Raw genomic sequence first — 17,497 nt, forward strand, 5'->3', positions numbered from 1 at the left:
GTATGACTGCACATTCTGCAATAAAAGGCTGAAGAAGGCCTTATTTTGGCCAACCTTGTGCCACCAGATATCCCTAACCAACAGACTGTATATCAACGTTCGTCCTTGGGAACGGAAATTATTAACCTTAACAGTTATGTTTTAAAAAACAAACAAAACCCCACTAATTAGAGTCAACATGTATATTCTTATTTGATATATACAATACATACCTTAGCTTTTTTGAGCAAGCTGACAATACTGAGGCTTGTGGACGCCAGTTCCCTGCTAGGCATGCTCTGAAGCTGCGTGATAATGTAAAGCTCACAGATATGCTGGAGTCTCATTACTTGGTACATCTCTGCACAGATCAAGAGAGACATAGCTTGGAGAATACTGGCTGAAAAACAAGAAAACAGAGGTTACAGGTGTTTTACTTTTTCAACAGGATGATCAAAGCCACTTTTCATAGTCATCTTTTAAACACCTAACAATGAACACAAAATCAAACCACTGCTGATCACCTGCTTTTATTTTTCATTATTATCATTATAAGTTTGCTATATCACTCTCTTTTTCCAGATGAACTATGTAATTAACAGGAAAAGAGTAGTTAGTACTTTTTAGAAGGCATGTGTAATAAATTATAGTCAATATCTTATATCTTGAAGATGCTGAGTCAAGTGCTGCTGGTCTATTTAAAGTAAGTGATGATTAATAAGAGGATTTAGCTTTCTAACTTCTCTTTCAAAAAAGAACCTCTATGATAAATGTACAAGAAAATATAGTGAAAAGGACAAAGAGAAAATGGAGCAACCATATGTTTTAAAAAATATGATAACGTGGTTGCATATTTAAACTGATGGACAAAGAAATGTTAGACTGAAAAGAGAAACATATGGAAAACCTAAGAATAAGGAAGAATTATATGAAAAAAAAACAAAAGCAAAAATACATATCATATCATCATTCATTCATTCCATTAAAGGAAAAATATCTGTATTTAAATCATATTTCATATTTAGTGTGTAGACTTTCTTCTCCTTAAAAAAGACAAAGGTTAAGACACAAAGAATTCTTTAGCTCAATTTTTCTTGCCAAATACTCCAGCTGACATTTTTTTTTTCTGGTTTTACATACAAGTAAGGTACCCATGTGTATAAATAAGGTACTCTTGCAATTTATCCTTGTTTACATTAAAATTAACAAAATATATGTTAAACAAAATGACAATTTTTAAATAAAACCCTGAATTAAGATTAGAAAGCAGTATTATTTTGATGTAGAAAGGAAATTCCAAATATTGTAATGGACCAGAAATTAAATTTCAGTTTTTTGAGTCTTGCTGTATAAGCACAAAACAGTGATACTTGTTCTGTCTCCAATTGATTTTACTTGAATAAGATTGATTTATTTTTTTATTGCACAATACAAACAAGTTCTCTTTCTTGAGACATTATTCATGAAAATACTGGCATTTTTCAATGAAATAAATGCTGCTACATTGCTTTTTATCAATGCCCCACTGTGGAAAAATGAGTAACAGATATAGATGTATTTTTAAATTTTCTTACCTGGGCAGCAGGAGTCGGTATAAAGATACTCTAGAAAGGAGAGGAAAGTGTCTTTGGAAACCCCATACACTGGAACCAGAATACTATTTGCTTCTAGATAATTACCATTAAACATAGCTGCCATTACCTCACAGCGAGCTACCAGAACTGCTCTGTGGGCTGGTACAGTTGCACCTGCAGGATGCAAGACAAAACACATGATTATTTTAAATACACTGTAATATCTTGATTATAAAGCTCATACTTTCTTAGAAGGCCTTCATTTCACTGAACATGATTTAAAACAATTCTAGAGTCTCTAAAATTAACAGTATCCAACTGATAAGTAATGACAAACTCACTTTATACCAGTCAAGATGTTTAAATCTGCCTAGTAGCCCCCAGCAAACAAAAAGAAATACCAAATTTATTATGACAATCTGCTCCCAGCACCAGGTGCTCCAAATAAACTTTTATCAGTCAAAACCAGGCTTTCAACTAGTGTAAAATCTGACACCATCGGAGTTTACACTAACTGAACCTCTGGCCCATTGCATAAATATGCGGTGCTGTGAATTACTACGCAAATGGGTAATTTATGTTCATCAGTAGTCCCATTGGTAATGAATGTGTGTTCCAGAAGTCAAACTTTCATATAACCACACCAAGCAGAGAAAGCAAATTACCACAGATTAAATTCCATTAAATCCATTACGTAAGTATGATCTAACCAGATTAAGTATTTTGCCTAAGTGAATTTCCGGAGGGTTGTCTTACAAAAATCATGCTGATACATTTTTCCAGAAATTTCTCCATTTTGTAATATTTGCAAGTGAATCATTTACTTTACTACAGCATTTGTAAGACCTAGTAAGGTTAACAGCCCAGCGCAGTAGAGGTTTTACAGGCTCTTAATGAAAATGGTGACAGCCTGAGCCGCCGTCCCTGACACTCAGACCTCTCCAGCGTCCAGCTGAACTCGACAGTCCTGTCGAGAAAGTGCCAAACAAGTGCCAGACAGGACAGCAACCAAGACAGAATGAGAACTTACAGTCAGATATAAATGTTTTAATCAAAATTATAATAAACAGATCAACTGACATGCAAGATAAATATTATGTAAATGTAAATACTTACATAGAAGTTACGGTCTTAATTTCCCCCTTAACCACTACCCTGCCACCTGCCTAATTCCTTGAAGACATCTGTCACTTTTTCATTTTTTTTCTATTTCTATTCACCTGTGCGTCTATTCCAAATCGTCTAAGCTGCATACAAAATTTATATATTTCTATATAGAGAGAACATATGTCAATGGTATTACATATTTACAGACATAACATGAGCAATACATGATGCAGACGTGATGTAAGATACGCATGCAGTTTTCTATGCGCATGCAATTGGGTATTCACCTACTAATTAGGAGGTTCAGTCACGTTATGAGTCTTTACGCAGACACAATGGGCTCCCATTTTCAATGGCTCCCAAGTACTTTTGTAAGCTAGAAAGCTCAAAGCAACCCCCAATATTCAAGGAATCAGTTGAAGGCTTAAAAATATATTTGCCTGATCAAGACTAAAGCCTTCAGTTTCTCTTAGTAATTATTTCATTTTAATACAATTATTGTGGCTGATGAATTAGAGGAAAAAAGCTTGGAAGATTATTATCAAGCATTAGGAAAAACAGTTCACATTTTAGTAGTGAATAAGCACAATTTATTTTGAATACTTGTCAATCCATTCGGCAGTAATTTTTTTTCTGTAAAATATGTAGTGATGGTATGGTTTCATCAACTTCCCACAAAGCCTCTCTCAGGAGTGGGACACTGAGATGAATTGTTCATGTCATTAAACTCAGCATCAGTATTTTGTTCTCGTTTTCAAAGATCTTCTTGTTTTTTCTGCATATTAAACAGAACATCTAGAAAGAATCTTCTTGTCCTCCTGTGCTTATGTTTGAGGGATTAATGCTTCATATTTGGCTCTGAGGTTTAAAGCTGAAAATAATTAAACAATTGTCTAATCCTAAAAGACCATTTCTGCACAAGGGGTGGGCGTGGACAAATCGAGAAAATAATTAGCACTTAAAAACCATCTCATTCTTACTCTCTCAAAAGCATGCAACATTCTTTTTCCCCCTGTATCTTTATTTTTAAGGGTGAATGCATTTAATTTCCAGAAAAAATCAACCACGACACTGCAGCATATTGGTGCACCCATTCTTTGCAGACAACAAGGGAACAAAGATGGTTTCACCGGCGCGGCTCCTGCCCGTGCCTTTGCCGAGGAGCACTTGGCATCTTTGTGAGCAGACCTATGTAACACCACCAACAACCTTTGTAACTTCAGGCTGCTACAGACAAGTCAGCATGGAGAGCCAGCCTCTGCTCCTCCACATCTTTTTAATCCTGGCCACAAAGGGGACTAAATAACTACATCATCTCTACAGACTTTTTTTTTTTAAAAAACCCAGTAAGTTAGATGTTTCTTTTCACGCCTGCAGGGTTAAGCAACAGGCAGGTCTAACCTAGGCGCCCGCAAGGCTGAAGGTTGCTTTCATAAGGAGTCACCTATCATACAGAAGTTGCAGAGACCTGTGACAGAAACATGAAGCTCAGTACGGGATCATCTAGAAGGGCAGTAAAACCCCGCGAGTGTTGATGGCACCTAGATTAGGAGGTCATCAAAACCCCCGCACATCTGCGTGCATTTCTAGGTATGCCCACGTTGGGGGAAGAAGGGCAGTGAACAAAGCCTAAGGAGGCACAGGAGTGGGACATAAGTCCCTGTCAGCTTCTGGAGGGTAGAGAAAGGGACGTCCACAGACAGCCCCAGCCTGAGACGGACGGAAGGTGGTCACGAGTCAATAACCAGCATCTCTGGTCTTTCCACTGAGGGCAACGAGTGTAGACGTGGCCACTGGAGTCCACGCCTCTCCGAGGTCTGATGCTGGGCAGAGCCCTTGGATACATCCCGGTGCTTGTGCAGGTGGGAACGTGAGCGAGAGAAATAACTTTTAAAATAAAATCACCATCCCCTGTGATGCAATCCCTGGTTTAGTCTTGCTACCTCGGTGCTATGCCGTTGCAGGACCCTCTCCTGCAGCACACCCTTCATTTCGCTAAGCTTCCGAGGGGTGAGTGTTAGTCAGAGAGGCACAAAGTCCACCATGGCAGGCAGAGGGCATTCGTAGAGGCTCAGCCCTGATAAACCACGTTCAGAGTGGGCACTGCTGTAAAGCATCCATAGGGACAAGCGCTAGTCCTAAGCAAAAACTGCTTTCCACAGTGATAGCAAAGCGTATACATTTTCTTAGTTTTGATGCAACAGAATATACAGTCACCTCCATTTCCCACTCTCCTGCAGAGAGGATAAATGCTGGAGGCGCAGCGGTGCCCACGTCGACAGGAGCAGAGGTACCGTACCTTGTATTTTGAAGATGACGTCAGCTAGGACAGGTGTATTAAAGAACAGCCTGAGAGAAGTATTATACAGCCGTTTTATCTGGTGAGATCTGCAGTCCTTTACAGTGCTTAGCTGCAAAATAAATTATTAATAGAACACTGTCATGTATAGTTGGCAACAGAATAAAAGATTACAAGACGTCATTTATATGGGGAAACCAAACAACAGCTTTTGCTTTCTACTTTATGTTCTTTCGCTAATGCTACTCAGCCGCGCCTCTAGCAGCGCAACCCTCTGCAACCATCTTTATCATTTATTTTCCTATTTCCCACAGTGCAGCAGCTCCAAGACGTCTCTGTCTCCTACACTCACACCCCAGCTCTCCCCTGGGTACTCTCTGACCTGTCGCAAAACTCCCCCGTCCAGCACTTCTGGGCAGGTTTGACTGCATCGCGAATTTTATGGACTCCAAACTTATTTATACCTATTTATATGCCCTATTCGGACCCAAGGCAGCAGAAACACAAGGTCTGAGGGCTCTGGGGGGAGCGCTGGTGGGACACACATCCACCCTCCGGCGCGATGCCGCGTACGGATGCGAGGCAGCCAAAGTTGTGTGTTTCTTGATATTGCCCTGATATTGCCTCCACAGCGGCGGAGGGAGCTCACAGGCTGAAGCACAGACTTCTCTTACAATAATCTGGGCATGCTAGCGTCAAGACCCTCCAGTTAGTTTTTCAGTTTTGTTTCTCTTACTTGAAAAATGGAATCTAAAGCTACCAAAAGGAACAACATCAAAATCATACCGCTAGTTTGTGATAAGTGAAATTCAGACGAGGTTGAATTTATGGTTAAAATTTTACCTAATTTCTATAATTAATAAAGAAAATCACAGTTCATGTCTAGTCCTGATGTCTTTGAAGAAAAATTTTTAAACATGAAATAAAAGTATCCCAAAGGCATAACAGAACCCCAGAAGAAACTACAACTCAGGCTCATTATCTTAAAAGTTTTCAGGACTACCTAAGTCCAACCCTATGAATGTTTTAGCTGTGGAAGCCTACAGCTGAGCGATCAGAAGCTTAAAACAGCTAAGAAACTTTTTGATCTTTATATTATGTTATCTCAAGACACTCCGAGATGATTTCCCATTTAAATTGACAGAAATACTTTGTGCAAGTTCTATAGTGTCAAGGAATGTATAAGCTCTATCAGCAAATGGCTGTTAAAACTAATTCTATATTGGAACTTTTTATTAACGTAATAATGTGACATAAATTACATTGTATATGACGTCATCTGCTGAATTAAATATATTGAGCTATAGATAGATTTCCACATCACAACACTTACAAGAGAAACCAAGTCTCCTGATCTACTGCAGAAACATAACTTTTGGCACATACTCAGAAAGCAAAGCTTTCCTGGGCAGCGTCTATTACATGAGAATTAGGAACACATAATCATATTGTTAGACAATGCGCAAAGCTGTGAATATGAGTAATCCTTTTAGGATACCTACTTGTGTGCTTTTTACCGATTACAGTAATTCTGCACATTATATCAGCATCTCTGTGTTTCTATTTTGTACATGCCTGTGAACAACCCACTGATAAAGTAATAAAAGCTGTGTAAGCCAAAGTGAGTTTAAAACAAGGGCTGACAAGGAAACCTCGTCTACAAAACGATTTCCCAAGAACTTAAGTAACTAATACTAACAGTTACCCCAAGAGAGTTAGATGTACCTTCCCTGGAGTTTTCAGGATACATTTAACTTTCTCAAGCACGTGTTCAGTTTTTTCTGGATCCTTCAACTTCTTTTTTATATCCTCTTCTAATCGTTCCCACTGGAAAGCACCTGTCACAAGACCAGGTAAAGCTGGATTATAAATCAACAAGGCACAGGCCTTAGCAGGTAGAGAAAAGATGACAACAATGCCAAACAGATCATTCAGAAACTGTATTTTTTGCACATAAATCAGCCAGATCTGCTTAGGAAGGGCAAGATGCAATTCTTGCACAATAAAACTTCCATGGTACTTTTACAAGAATGCAATCAAGTACAGGCAGATCAGGACATCTCTCTTGCTTTCCAGATAAATTTCTGGATTCCTCCCAGTTCAATCACTATATACTGCAGATGGACATTCAGGAAAAAATCCTGAATGTTTCAAGATTTATGGAAGCTCTTTAGCTTCTGCTCATATTGCTGGTTGCATGGCTTTGCAGGTGTCTGAACCAGAAAAGCTTCATGCACAGCTAAAAACAGCACAAAGTTTGCAATGGAATTTCTTTTTTTCTTGTTTTCAGAGTCAAAACCATGATATTCTCTTAGGTCTATCAACAGCTTTCTCGGAGAAAACAGAAGTGTTGACCGGCGTTAAAACAAACACAGTTTATCCCTATACACTTTGCTGGAGTAAGTCTCAAAGACACCATGGGGCTTTTTGGCAACTTTCAGCTCTGATCCCCAGGGCCACGCAGCAAGGAAGAGTCAGGGACAGGTAAAGCTCGGGGTAAAGCACAAGTCAGCACAGCCCTGAAGGCACTGCGCTGCAGAAAAGGCTGAAGGAGCACATACAGCACACCGCACCTTTGGCTCTGTCAGCTCCTACGCATACCGTATGGATGGTTAAGTGTCTATAACCTCATGAGCATAATGTCACGGTCCTGAAAGGCTGAAAACGATGACGCTGCCTCATGACCTGATCTATTCTCAGCCCGTGCCTTAAGCGCCTTTGAAAAACCTCATGATCTCTCGAAGGTGCTGAACAGTGCAATGACTTTTGGCCGCGCCCGGCAGGTTGGGAGCTGTGACTTACAGCAGAGCTTCCCCTACAACTGTACAAAGTTTCCAACCTCTTTGGTTGACATCCGCAGAAATGAAATTAATACACAGAAGGCAGCAGACGCACTTATCTTTCACCTGCTGGAATTCCAGGTTTAATCTGCTATTCATGTCCCCAGTAAATAAAAAAATCAGTCCATTCACACTGAAAAACTTCTGCATCTGTTCTTTGTTTGACACTGGTTTGGAAAGAACTGAAAGGGATGTTTTCAATGTACAAACTCTAACTGAAAGCTGAAAGAGTCTCCCTTGTGTCTTCACAAGCCAGTGTTCATGTCTCAGCTTAGTAGCAGGCAGAAATCCTTTTCATATGTCAGGCAGGTATCAGTCTACAGAGATGGACTAAGCTTCTTTCTGCAGCTTTAACAATATAATTATTTGGGGCTTTTTTTAATTACAGTTTATTACAATTAAAATCAGAATGCATCATTAAACAGTCTGCTAATTCTTTCGACAAATATAAAATAGATATTCTTATATACTGACATCTTGCAAAATATTTTATAAAGAATAAACAGGTACCAGGTACTTCCAGAAAAAAAAATTCTCTTTCACCTGAGGATTCCTAAGCAACACTTAAAAAGATAGAAAAATATCAGTGCCATTTTAACAGAGAGCTGGGATTAGGTGAGGTCACTGCCTGTACTGAATCGGTAGCAAAACGCATGCAACGTACCAGAGACCCCTGCACTCCAACCAGTTTCCAGGGCTTTCTCTTCAGCAGCACCGTGCCCAGAAGAGAAATCACTTGAGTTTTCTTAAGGAAAACTGCACTCTGTCAATGCCTTTAGAACATGCAGCCATTTTAAGTATTCTAAAAACCCGAAATCTGAAACTGTCTCAAGCTCTAGATTTTTTTGGCAAAGCTTTTAATATTACTGATATTAGCTTACAGACTTTGTTCAGTAAGATACTGCACTTAATTTACGTTCATTGGATCTGGAACGATAACTGATTTGATTTTTATTAAATCTAGGTGAAGGGCTTCTTTCATACAGACATTGTTCGTAACAATCACAAGGGATAAAACAGATGTAGCCGCCCGGCAGAACATCACCTCCCGACAGCAAAGGCATGTTCCTTGGGCTGATGCACGCGCTCCTTCATGGGACATCAGCTGCACGAGAAACGAGTCCCCGTTCCCGGGGGTACCTGAGTAGATGAAGTGGAGGATGTCCGGCAGACAGGAGCAGAAGAGGGAGTCCTTCACCACCACCCTCGCCGGTGGGACGCAGGGCGGGACGCCGCGGGGGGCGGGGGGCGAGGCGGCCCCCGCCTCCACCGCGAAGAGGCTCTGCGCCGTCCGCACGATGGAGGCGTCGCGGATGTCGGCGGGGCTCTTCACCTCGAAAAGCAGCATGAAGAGGTGGCTGACGGAGCAGAGGATGATCTTGTGAGCCTCCACCACCGTGCTGAGGTCCTCGGGGTAAAAGGCCACGTCCGCGCACTGGCAGCAGCAGAGCAGGTTGTGCAGGTCGGCGTCGTAGTGCGAGGCTTCGCCCTTTAAGATCGGCATTTTTTCTGCGAAAGATAACGAGTCGGGCTGTAGAGTTGAAGGACATGTTAACTACAGCGCAACGCTATTCCCAGAGATCTGATCAAATGAAGGACAATTTTCGAAAGAAGTATTCGATAAGAAAATTTCTTATATGCCATTTGAATATGTTTAGTAAAATACTCTAAAAATGGAAATACTTAGTATAGTAAAATAAGAAATATAAGAAGTACTTAGTTTAGTAAAAAGTGTCCATCCTTTTACAAAATCTCTTCAGGCACTTACGTTTAAAGGAAACCTTGCCTGTGAGTAAACCCAAAGGATCTGAGTAAATTTCTAGTACGTGTGAGAAGAGACAACTACGTATTTAGAGGTAATACTTGTCAGCGATTATTTCACTGAATAAATGCATCAGATGCTGAGAAATCACATGCAGGAAACCATGTGCAGGGGCATACACCTCCCTTGTTCTATTTGCAGCAAATAAAAATATTACTTGATGATATTGTAGAATAATAAAGCATGATGTAATGACTTTCTTTTATAATTTGTTTGTAAAGCTTTTATGTAAAGCTTTTATTAACTCGTGTTTGCATTTCACCAAGTGCACCAGAAAACCACTCCTATTATTTTTGTCTACAAAGTCCATTGCAATGTTACATATTGCTATAAATTCTCCCCAAATTAATTAAACCATCACTAAAAGATGATACAACTAGAGCAATATAACCAGAATAGCTGATGATAGATAGCACAGCTCCCAGTAACGATTACAAAATGCTAATTGCGCAAAGAACATGACACACGTAACGAACGATACTAGAGACCAGACATCAGCGGGCACCTGGCTGTTCAAGCTGGGGTGGCTGAACTCGATGGCACTTCTGCGCCTTTTTCCTTTTCTTCATTTTTTCAGATGACTTCTGATTCAAACTTTGGATCATAAAATATTCCAGCTAAAACACAAAATGTACTTTTTAAAAATCCTAGTTATTTAAGAACAACCTAGACCTCGAACTAAGGAGAAGGAGCGGTGCCGTATGCAGGACGGAGGCCTCTGCCACTGTGAACAGACATCCAGGTCATGAGCCCCAACGCTCCTTTGCCAGCAGAAGGTATACCAAATGTAGCTGGGATTACCACAATTTGAAAGGCTATTTATTCAAATGCTGGTGGTTAATTCTCTTGTATTTGATCTTCCCAGAAATGACAGGCACAAAGATATTCAATTTACCAACCTCCATAGATGCTAATTACAGAATTACAGAGAAGAATAAGACTTGGTGGATAACAATCAGGCCAAGTGATGGAAATAACAAAACCATATACGCGCTCTTCAGCTTGCGGGTAACCACCACCAGCACGCAACGCTGCCGTGTCCTCTGAAAAAGTCACATTACAGGGTGACCTTTGTGGGCAAGGTTTGTTTCACTGGGACAGACTACAAGCGTCATCACTGCAATAAAATTGTGCCTGAGGGAAAATGATCCCTTTTGCAGGAACAAAGAGGCACAAAGGGTGGTTCCATTCGAGTTAATGCACGTCTTAAAAGCTTTTATCACCCAAGGTGGTACTGTAACATATAGTGCCTTCCAAAAACTAGAAAAGTACTCTGACTGCACCAGTTGTTGAGTGGATTCCTCATTTTTAATTGGGAATGAATGGGTCCAATAAAAATTGGCTAACTGTTGTCCTAGATATTCCAAGTTACTATCGAATCCCATGGAAACGCACTGTACTTATACACCAGGGACAACAACAGTACAAACCGTGTGAAACTACCTTGCCGAAAGAACTACATTTTTTTGCTCAAGTCCAAGTGCCACTGGGAAAGTAACCGAAAGGTTCAAAAAAGGGCTGAGCTTAAAACACCTCTTAAAACTGAAAATGAAATGTCAGTGTGAAATAATTTTGTGGAGAAGACAAATAAATCTGAAAGACTGTATTTAGAAACTGCTCAGTGGGCTTTCCTGTCTTCAGGCGAGCGGAAGAAGAACAAGCTCATTAGAGGTGGGACATTTTAACAAGTCTCTGAGCTTCTGCCTCATTCAGCTTCACTGCATCTGACCCCAGCTCAGCTCAGGACTGCAAACTGCGTCACGACTGCGAACTGAGCGACCACAAGAATATGCTAAAAAATCAGGCAATTCGACAATCTTACCTGTCTCATTGTACAAGTACAGCAGCCGTAAGAGTTTGAGCAATTAGAATAAAAAATATCAGGATATTATGGAATAATGCAGGTTGGAAGGGACCTATGGAGGTCACCCACTTAGGGCTTCTGCTCAAAGCAGGACTCGTCTTCAAAGTGGGATGGGGTTGTTGAGTGCCTTGTCCAGCTGGGTTTCATTATCCCATCCCAGCAAGATAAAAGGACAGGAATAGGAGGGTAAAAATTATTGCAGTGGGTAGTATTTCCTAAACCTTCCTAGAAGGTAGTTAAAACCAGAAAAAGCTCAGTACTGCCACTTCAGCTAACGTCATAGAATCATAGAATGGTTTGGGTTGGAAGGGACCTTCAAACCTCATCTAGTCCAATCCCCCTGCCGTGGGCAGGAACATCTTCAACTCGATCAGGTTGCTCAGAGCCCCGTCCAACCTGACCTGGAATGTTCCCAGGGATGGGGCATCGACCACCTCTCTGGGCAACCTGTGCCCGTGTCTCACCACCCTCGGCGTAAAATATTTCTTCCTTCTATCTAGTCTGAATCTAGCACCAGTGGGAGCTCGCCCTCGGTGGGAGGGCTCGTGGTCTGCCTCTGCTCGCTCTCCGAAGCCCCGACATCGGCCGTGCACCTCCCACGTGTGCCACCCTGCTCTCAAGCCAGGGCTTCCTCACTCACCACTCCTCCGAAGCACTTCTGTATGTAGAAGTCATTCAGAGTGTGCAGTTCGAGGTAAGTAGCTCCCAGCTCCTTGGCCAGCTGCACTCCCTCGGAGGTGGTGACACAGCTCCTCCTGTCCGAAGTGCACAGGGGGCAGGTGCAAGGCACTCCTGGGGTAAAAAGTCACGCAGAAAAAGCCATTTTTGTCAAACAATCCAGAATACTTACCTTCCTAAATAATTGCAAAGATGTATTATTTAGAAAAGAACAAAAAGGGAAATGGAAACATAGTCATTTTATAGTGAGAAATCTGTAATTACTGCCAAAAAATGAACTTCTTATTAACCAGTTCAAAATATTAGCTGCTATACAAAGCTCAGCTTACATTAGCATTAGCATTATTTTACATTCAGTTTTGTCAAGGCACAGTCAAGCAGGACTTCCAGAAGTCAGGTTTGGCTTGGAGCCTCGGTATCCTTATATGCACAGGTGTTGTACTAGCCTGCAGGTGTTACCATTCATTAGTATCACCCTTAAACTTGTTTAATTGCAGGAAGCACGCACAGTAACGGAAGGGAAAAATTTCCACTGCAGTCCCAGCTGTTACGGGCATGTACGTACTGCGGAATATGATTTCATTACCCGTATTTTACATAATTTTTTTAAGCCAAAATAGGTATTTTGGAAGGTTATGCTGGTGAACTGACAAAAATCTGTTAGCCACCCTGGCTCAACTTCACTTCATGCCGGTAAGAACTTGCCGGCCATGGATATGCTTTCAAATGTGCCGAGCATGCTCTACATTAATTTCCTCTGCTCAGACCTATGGATAACATGTAATAACACAGCTTTTTAAAATTTCTTTTGGCAGTACCACTTGCTACTACAGAGGATTAAGATCTTAGTAATTTGTATGCACAAACTGCTGTGTTCACACATACCTCCTAGAAACAAAAGGGCTCTGTGTCGGCACAGCAGCCTGCTCCGGCAGGTCCCGAAGCGAAACTGCGACTGGAGAGCATGACTTCTCCCACGGTCACAGTATTTAGGGAGGAGACAGAAAAAAAAAAGTGGAAAAGAAAAATGCCAGTAGTGGAGTCACTCAGATTAGTGGTCTCGTGTGCTTAAATAAAAAGTGCACGAAAAGGTGTCGGGGAAGACAAACATTACTTCAGCGAGACCTTGCCTTTAGAATGGTGGATTTATTACCCCTGAACAAATCACAGCATAAAAATATTTGATCATTATCAGTGAATTACTGAAGGGAAGAAAATAAAGATTTAATTGTAATAGAGTTCTTTAACAGTCCTTTTTCAATCACTGAGCAAAAATGATATATAAGCGGACCATGGCAAAACTGAGCATTACATCCACAGAAGACACAGTTCATATAGCTTAGTATTTCTTTGTACGTTAAAAAATAAATGTCTACGTCTACATCCATCACGCCTCTTACTCGTAGGAGGAAGGATACTCAGAAACACTTGTTTTAGTCAAACTCATAAAGTAAAAGACAGCTCACAGGCTCAAATTTTGCATTCATTGCTTTAGGAAAAAAAAAATTAAAAATCTGGTCCCACAACTAAAAAGACCATATGAAATCAACAAAAGCACAATGCAAAACATTTGGAATACAGAATAAAGTTTGTATGTTTGTTCTATCGGTATCTGTGGTATTCTTTCAGAACTTTATTTCCCTGATGTGAACAAACAGAAGGTACCAATGTCTACCCAAACCATGAACGTGTTCTCACCAGCATTGCCCCCGTCAGCTGCAGGACACTTTGTAAGTCCACGTGGTCCTTCCACAGCCAAGCAACTTTGATTTTCATATTGATTAGACAGCAACAACAACAACTTTGTGCTGAATATTCAGTCTAAAATCGATTTGCATCGTTCTCACAGCAGACTACTGATCAGCCTGGACAGGGCATTGTGCGAACACGTAAGCTATGCCATAGCTATACCATAGCCGTACCATAGCTGCTCTGCCGTGACAGGTCAGCTCTGTTGATGTGGCAGCACGTGGCACATTGTGCTACCCAAAGGGCTGGTATGTCCGTGCATCTGACAACATCCGAGAGAATTTCGAGGCTTTTCCCACCCCCTCTCCAGTGGTTGCAAGCTGATGGACTTAGTTTTAATCTCATACTCTAGAGATATTTTATACCTGAGACATGACCAGAGAGAACTCATAACCATAGGGTTCATCTCATACGCTCAAATGCACGCTGCTTAATCCAAAGCACTAGATTTAACCCCCGTGTGTGATGGCTCCACAAGAAGAGTCGTTGCAGAGGTCAAAGCAGGACAGGATGCCTTTCATCGCCAGGGTTAATTAAGCATAATGTTCTTGCTAATACAGCAGTCTACAGAACCATAATACATGCACATATTACTGTCATCCTGACAGATTAGTTGTTTCTGTTAACAACTTGGAAAAACAATCAGCTTCTACTGAAATTACAGCATCTCCAACTTCCAAGTGAGATTTTAACTATTACTACAGGAGACTGGGTACATACCGTTTTTTCTTGCACCAATAGCAGAAATTATTACTGGAACTGAACAGTGGTTTAATGCTTTTTTTATCATTGGGACATAACTGTCCCTTAGTTCTTGAAATGAAGTCTTGTCATTGACAGAGTATTTAATCACAATAATATCAGCTCCTCCAATGAGACTGCGAGAGGTGTACCAGTCACTGTCAAATATACCCTAAACAGAAAAAACACTGATCAAGAATTTCCTGTCTATAAAGGAAAAGGGGAACTATTCAACAGTCTTAATGCAAAACCTTACAAAAGTATTTTTAACTGATAACTTAATCTCTTATTTGAAGACGTGAAACAAAGAGCAGAATTCATGCTTTGTAATTTCCTTGTTTGGAGAACAAGTTGTTCATTATAATAAACAATAAATCTCTTTTATGCATTCAGGAATTCTTCAGGAAGAAGAAAAAATAGGGTTTATCTAGGAATACACTTTGCACGAAGAAACTTTACTGGTTTAATTACTTAACTTTTAAATGTTTTATTACAGAAATAAAAGCAGCTTTAGTGGTAGAGGTTTGCAGCAATTCATACAAAACCATTACTTAGTACAATGTTTTAGGGAAAGGATTACACAGACTAGGCTATGTGCCTATGAACCTTTAAATACAAGTTTCATCAGTTAAGTGTGATTTTTATCTGCTTCACACGAGCTTCCATGTAGCTTTAACAAGTGTTAATGTCTTCGGGATAAGGACTTTAATCACATAACTAAACTTTGTTTTTTGACTTCACATTCAGTTTGTCATCGTTCTGTGCGTTGAGTGTAAGACTTACACTGTAAAATTATTTTGTATCCTGTTAATTTACAACTGTGCTGTAGCCACGTGTAATATACAGTTATTACTTGTATATTTGTCATGAGAACTATAATTTCACAATTTCTTCTTTACCTAAAGGTAGCTCATAAATACCAATGAAAGCCATGGCTTTGCACATATGCTCAATTGAAAATTCTTGACAGAAATCTGGAACTGGTCCAGAGAACTGAAAATCAACTCAAAAAACTAAAATGCTATGACCTCTTGGAACAGAGAGACCTTATTGCGGCCCTTCAGTACTTTAAGGGGGCTTGTAAGACAGATGGAGAGAGACTTTTTACCAGGGTCTGTAGTGAAAGGACAAGGGACAACGGTTCTAAACTGAAAGAGGGTAGGGTTAGATTGGATATAAGGAAGACTTTTTTTTTTTTTAATGGGAGTGGTGAGACATTGGAACAGGTTGCCCAGAGAAGTTGTGGATGCCCCATCCCTGGAAGTGTTCAAGGTCAAGCTGGACGGAGCTTTGAGCAACCTGATCTAATGAAAGATGTCCCTGCCCATGGCAGCGTGTTGGACTAGGCGGTCTTTGAAGGTCCTTTCCAACCCAAACCATTCTGTGATTCTAAACAGTCCTGTATAACACGAGCCAAAGCTAGAAGAACTTGGGATCTTGGAAAAGAATGGAAAAAAGCAATGATGAAATAAAGAAGATGTGGAAGAGAGGAGTAAGTAAGCACAGAATTGACAAAAAGGACCCAAAGTTTGGGTTGGGGACCGTCAATGTGATTTTTGAAGAACAGGTCACAGCATTACAGATGGCAACCAGAGAAATATACGAAAGATTATTAATATCAACAGGTGGTTTGCATTGTCAATATAATTATTTTTGATCACTTCAGAAAAGTCATTGTTTCAAATCTGTGGTGAAGCAGCTGCAATGCTCTGAAGTACAAGAGGTATCAAGAACTTGACAGACATGTATCAGTGGGCAAATTATTGCCTAGACTGTCAGTGCACGTCGTACCCAATTTAGGTCTTGTCTTTACACAGAAATAAGCCAGGAAATAAACTTAAAGTATAATAGGTATTCCCATTAATTTCTTTAATAGATGTTCTTGTTCTGCAATAAGAAAACCACAGAAAATTAACAAATTATCAAGAATAGCTATTCAATGATTCACTATGTTCACAAGAGCTTTAAGAGCACTGCTCTTGGTATTTGTTTTTTCAGTCAACTCAGTTAGAGACTATTATAATCCCAGGCTAAGGAACAACTCCCCCAGCATGTAACAGAATCATTTAAGCTGTGCTAAGAATATAAAGTTAACACATAAACACAAGTTTAGCACCTGTAGCAGTACGATGACCAGCTACAGCCCTTTGAAACAGCCAGCTAGATGGGCATTTGCAGAACCTGACCACATAGGCAAAAATTGAGAATTTTCAAGGGACAGCTTTAGTATGTTTTAGCTGATGAAGATCTCAACACCGAATTTTTAGTAGGGTTGTACACATTTAACACGACAAAGGCTTAAGAGAAAAAATACAATGCAAACCAAAAAATAATACAGAGTATTTAGTTGTTCTATGCTGGCAGACAGAAAGCATGCCTGTTCCTTTGCAATTTCCTTCTAGTTGCCCGCCTTCAAGCTCAGCCCTGGTTTGCACACGCCCGGTGCAAATGACCCCGAGCCATGAGCTCGGTGATAACCAGCAGTGTCACCACTGAGGTCTAAAGCACAGGTGCACACATACGCAAGAATTCTGCCACCAGTTTAAGTATTAATAATAAAAAATATTTATGGAAACTTCTTACAGAATGAAATATATATTTTTTACATGTTGTGATATGTTTGTATGTGGTTTGTAGCTCCCTCCATTTTACAACGGAGCTAAATGCCTAATGCATTATGACACAATTTCATGTTACAAAACAGAAAGATTTTGGGAAGATTTTGGTGAATGTGAACACAGCCATGCTCAAGGAAAGAACCAACTCTGACCCTCACCTTTAGCTTCAGCGTAAACCTAGTCCTGACCTACAGCAGAGGACACGGCTCCTAGATACCAAAGCGCA

The 17,497-nt window shown here is 40.4% G+C and overlaps 1 protein-coding gene across 1 annotated transcript in view; it reads right to left on the reverse strand.

The window, feature by feature from the left end:
- RHOBTB3 (Rho related BTB domain containing 3) overlaps nucleotides 1-17,497 on the reverse strand; it is a 53,565-nt gene that overhangs the window by 7,151 nt on the left and 28,917 nt on the right. The window contains exons 3-10 of the mRNA XM_075137287.1: nucleotides 14,633-14,825; nucleotides 12,126-12,277; nucleotides 10,127-10,238; nucleotides 8,940-9,308; nucleotides 6,685-6,797; nucleotides 4,960-5,071; nucleotides 1,554-1,727; nucleotides 213-379 (exon numbers count right to left, since the gene is read on the reverse strand). Coding sequence (XP_074993388.1) covers nucleotides 213-379; nucleotides 1,554-1,727; nucleotides 4,960-5,071; nucleotides 6,685-6,797; nucleotides 8,940-9,308; nucleotides 10,127-10,238; nucleotides 12,126-12,277; nucleotides 14,633-14,825 — 1,392 coding nt within the window. The remainder of the gene's footprint in view (nucleotides 1-212; nucleotides 380-1,553; nucleotides 1,728-4,959; nucleotides 5,072-6,684; nucleotides 6,798-8,939; nucleotides 9,309-10,126; nucleotides 10,239-12,125; nucleotides 12,278-14,632; nucleotides 14,826-17,497) is intronic.

Source organism: Calonectris borealis, chromosome Z, assembly GCF_964195595.1.
Source record: "Calonectris borealis chromosome Z, bCalBor7.hap1.2, whole genome shotgun sequence".
Lineage (NCBI taxonomy): Eukaryota > Metazoa > Chordata > Aves > Procellariiformes > Procellariidae > Calonectris > Calonectris borealis.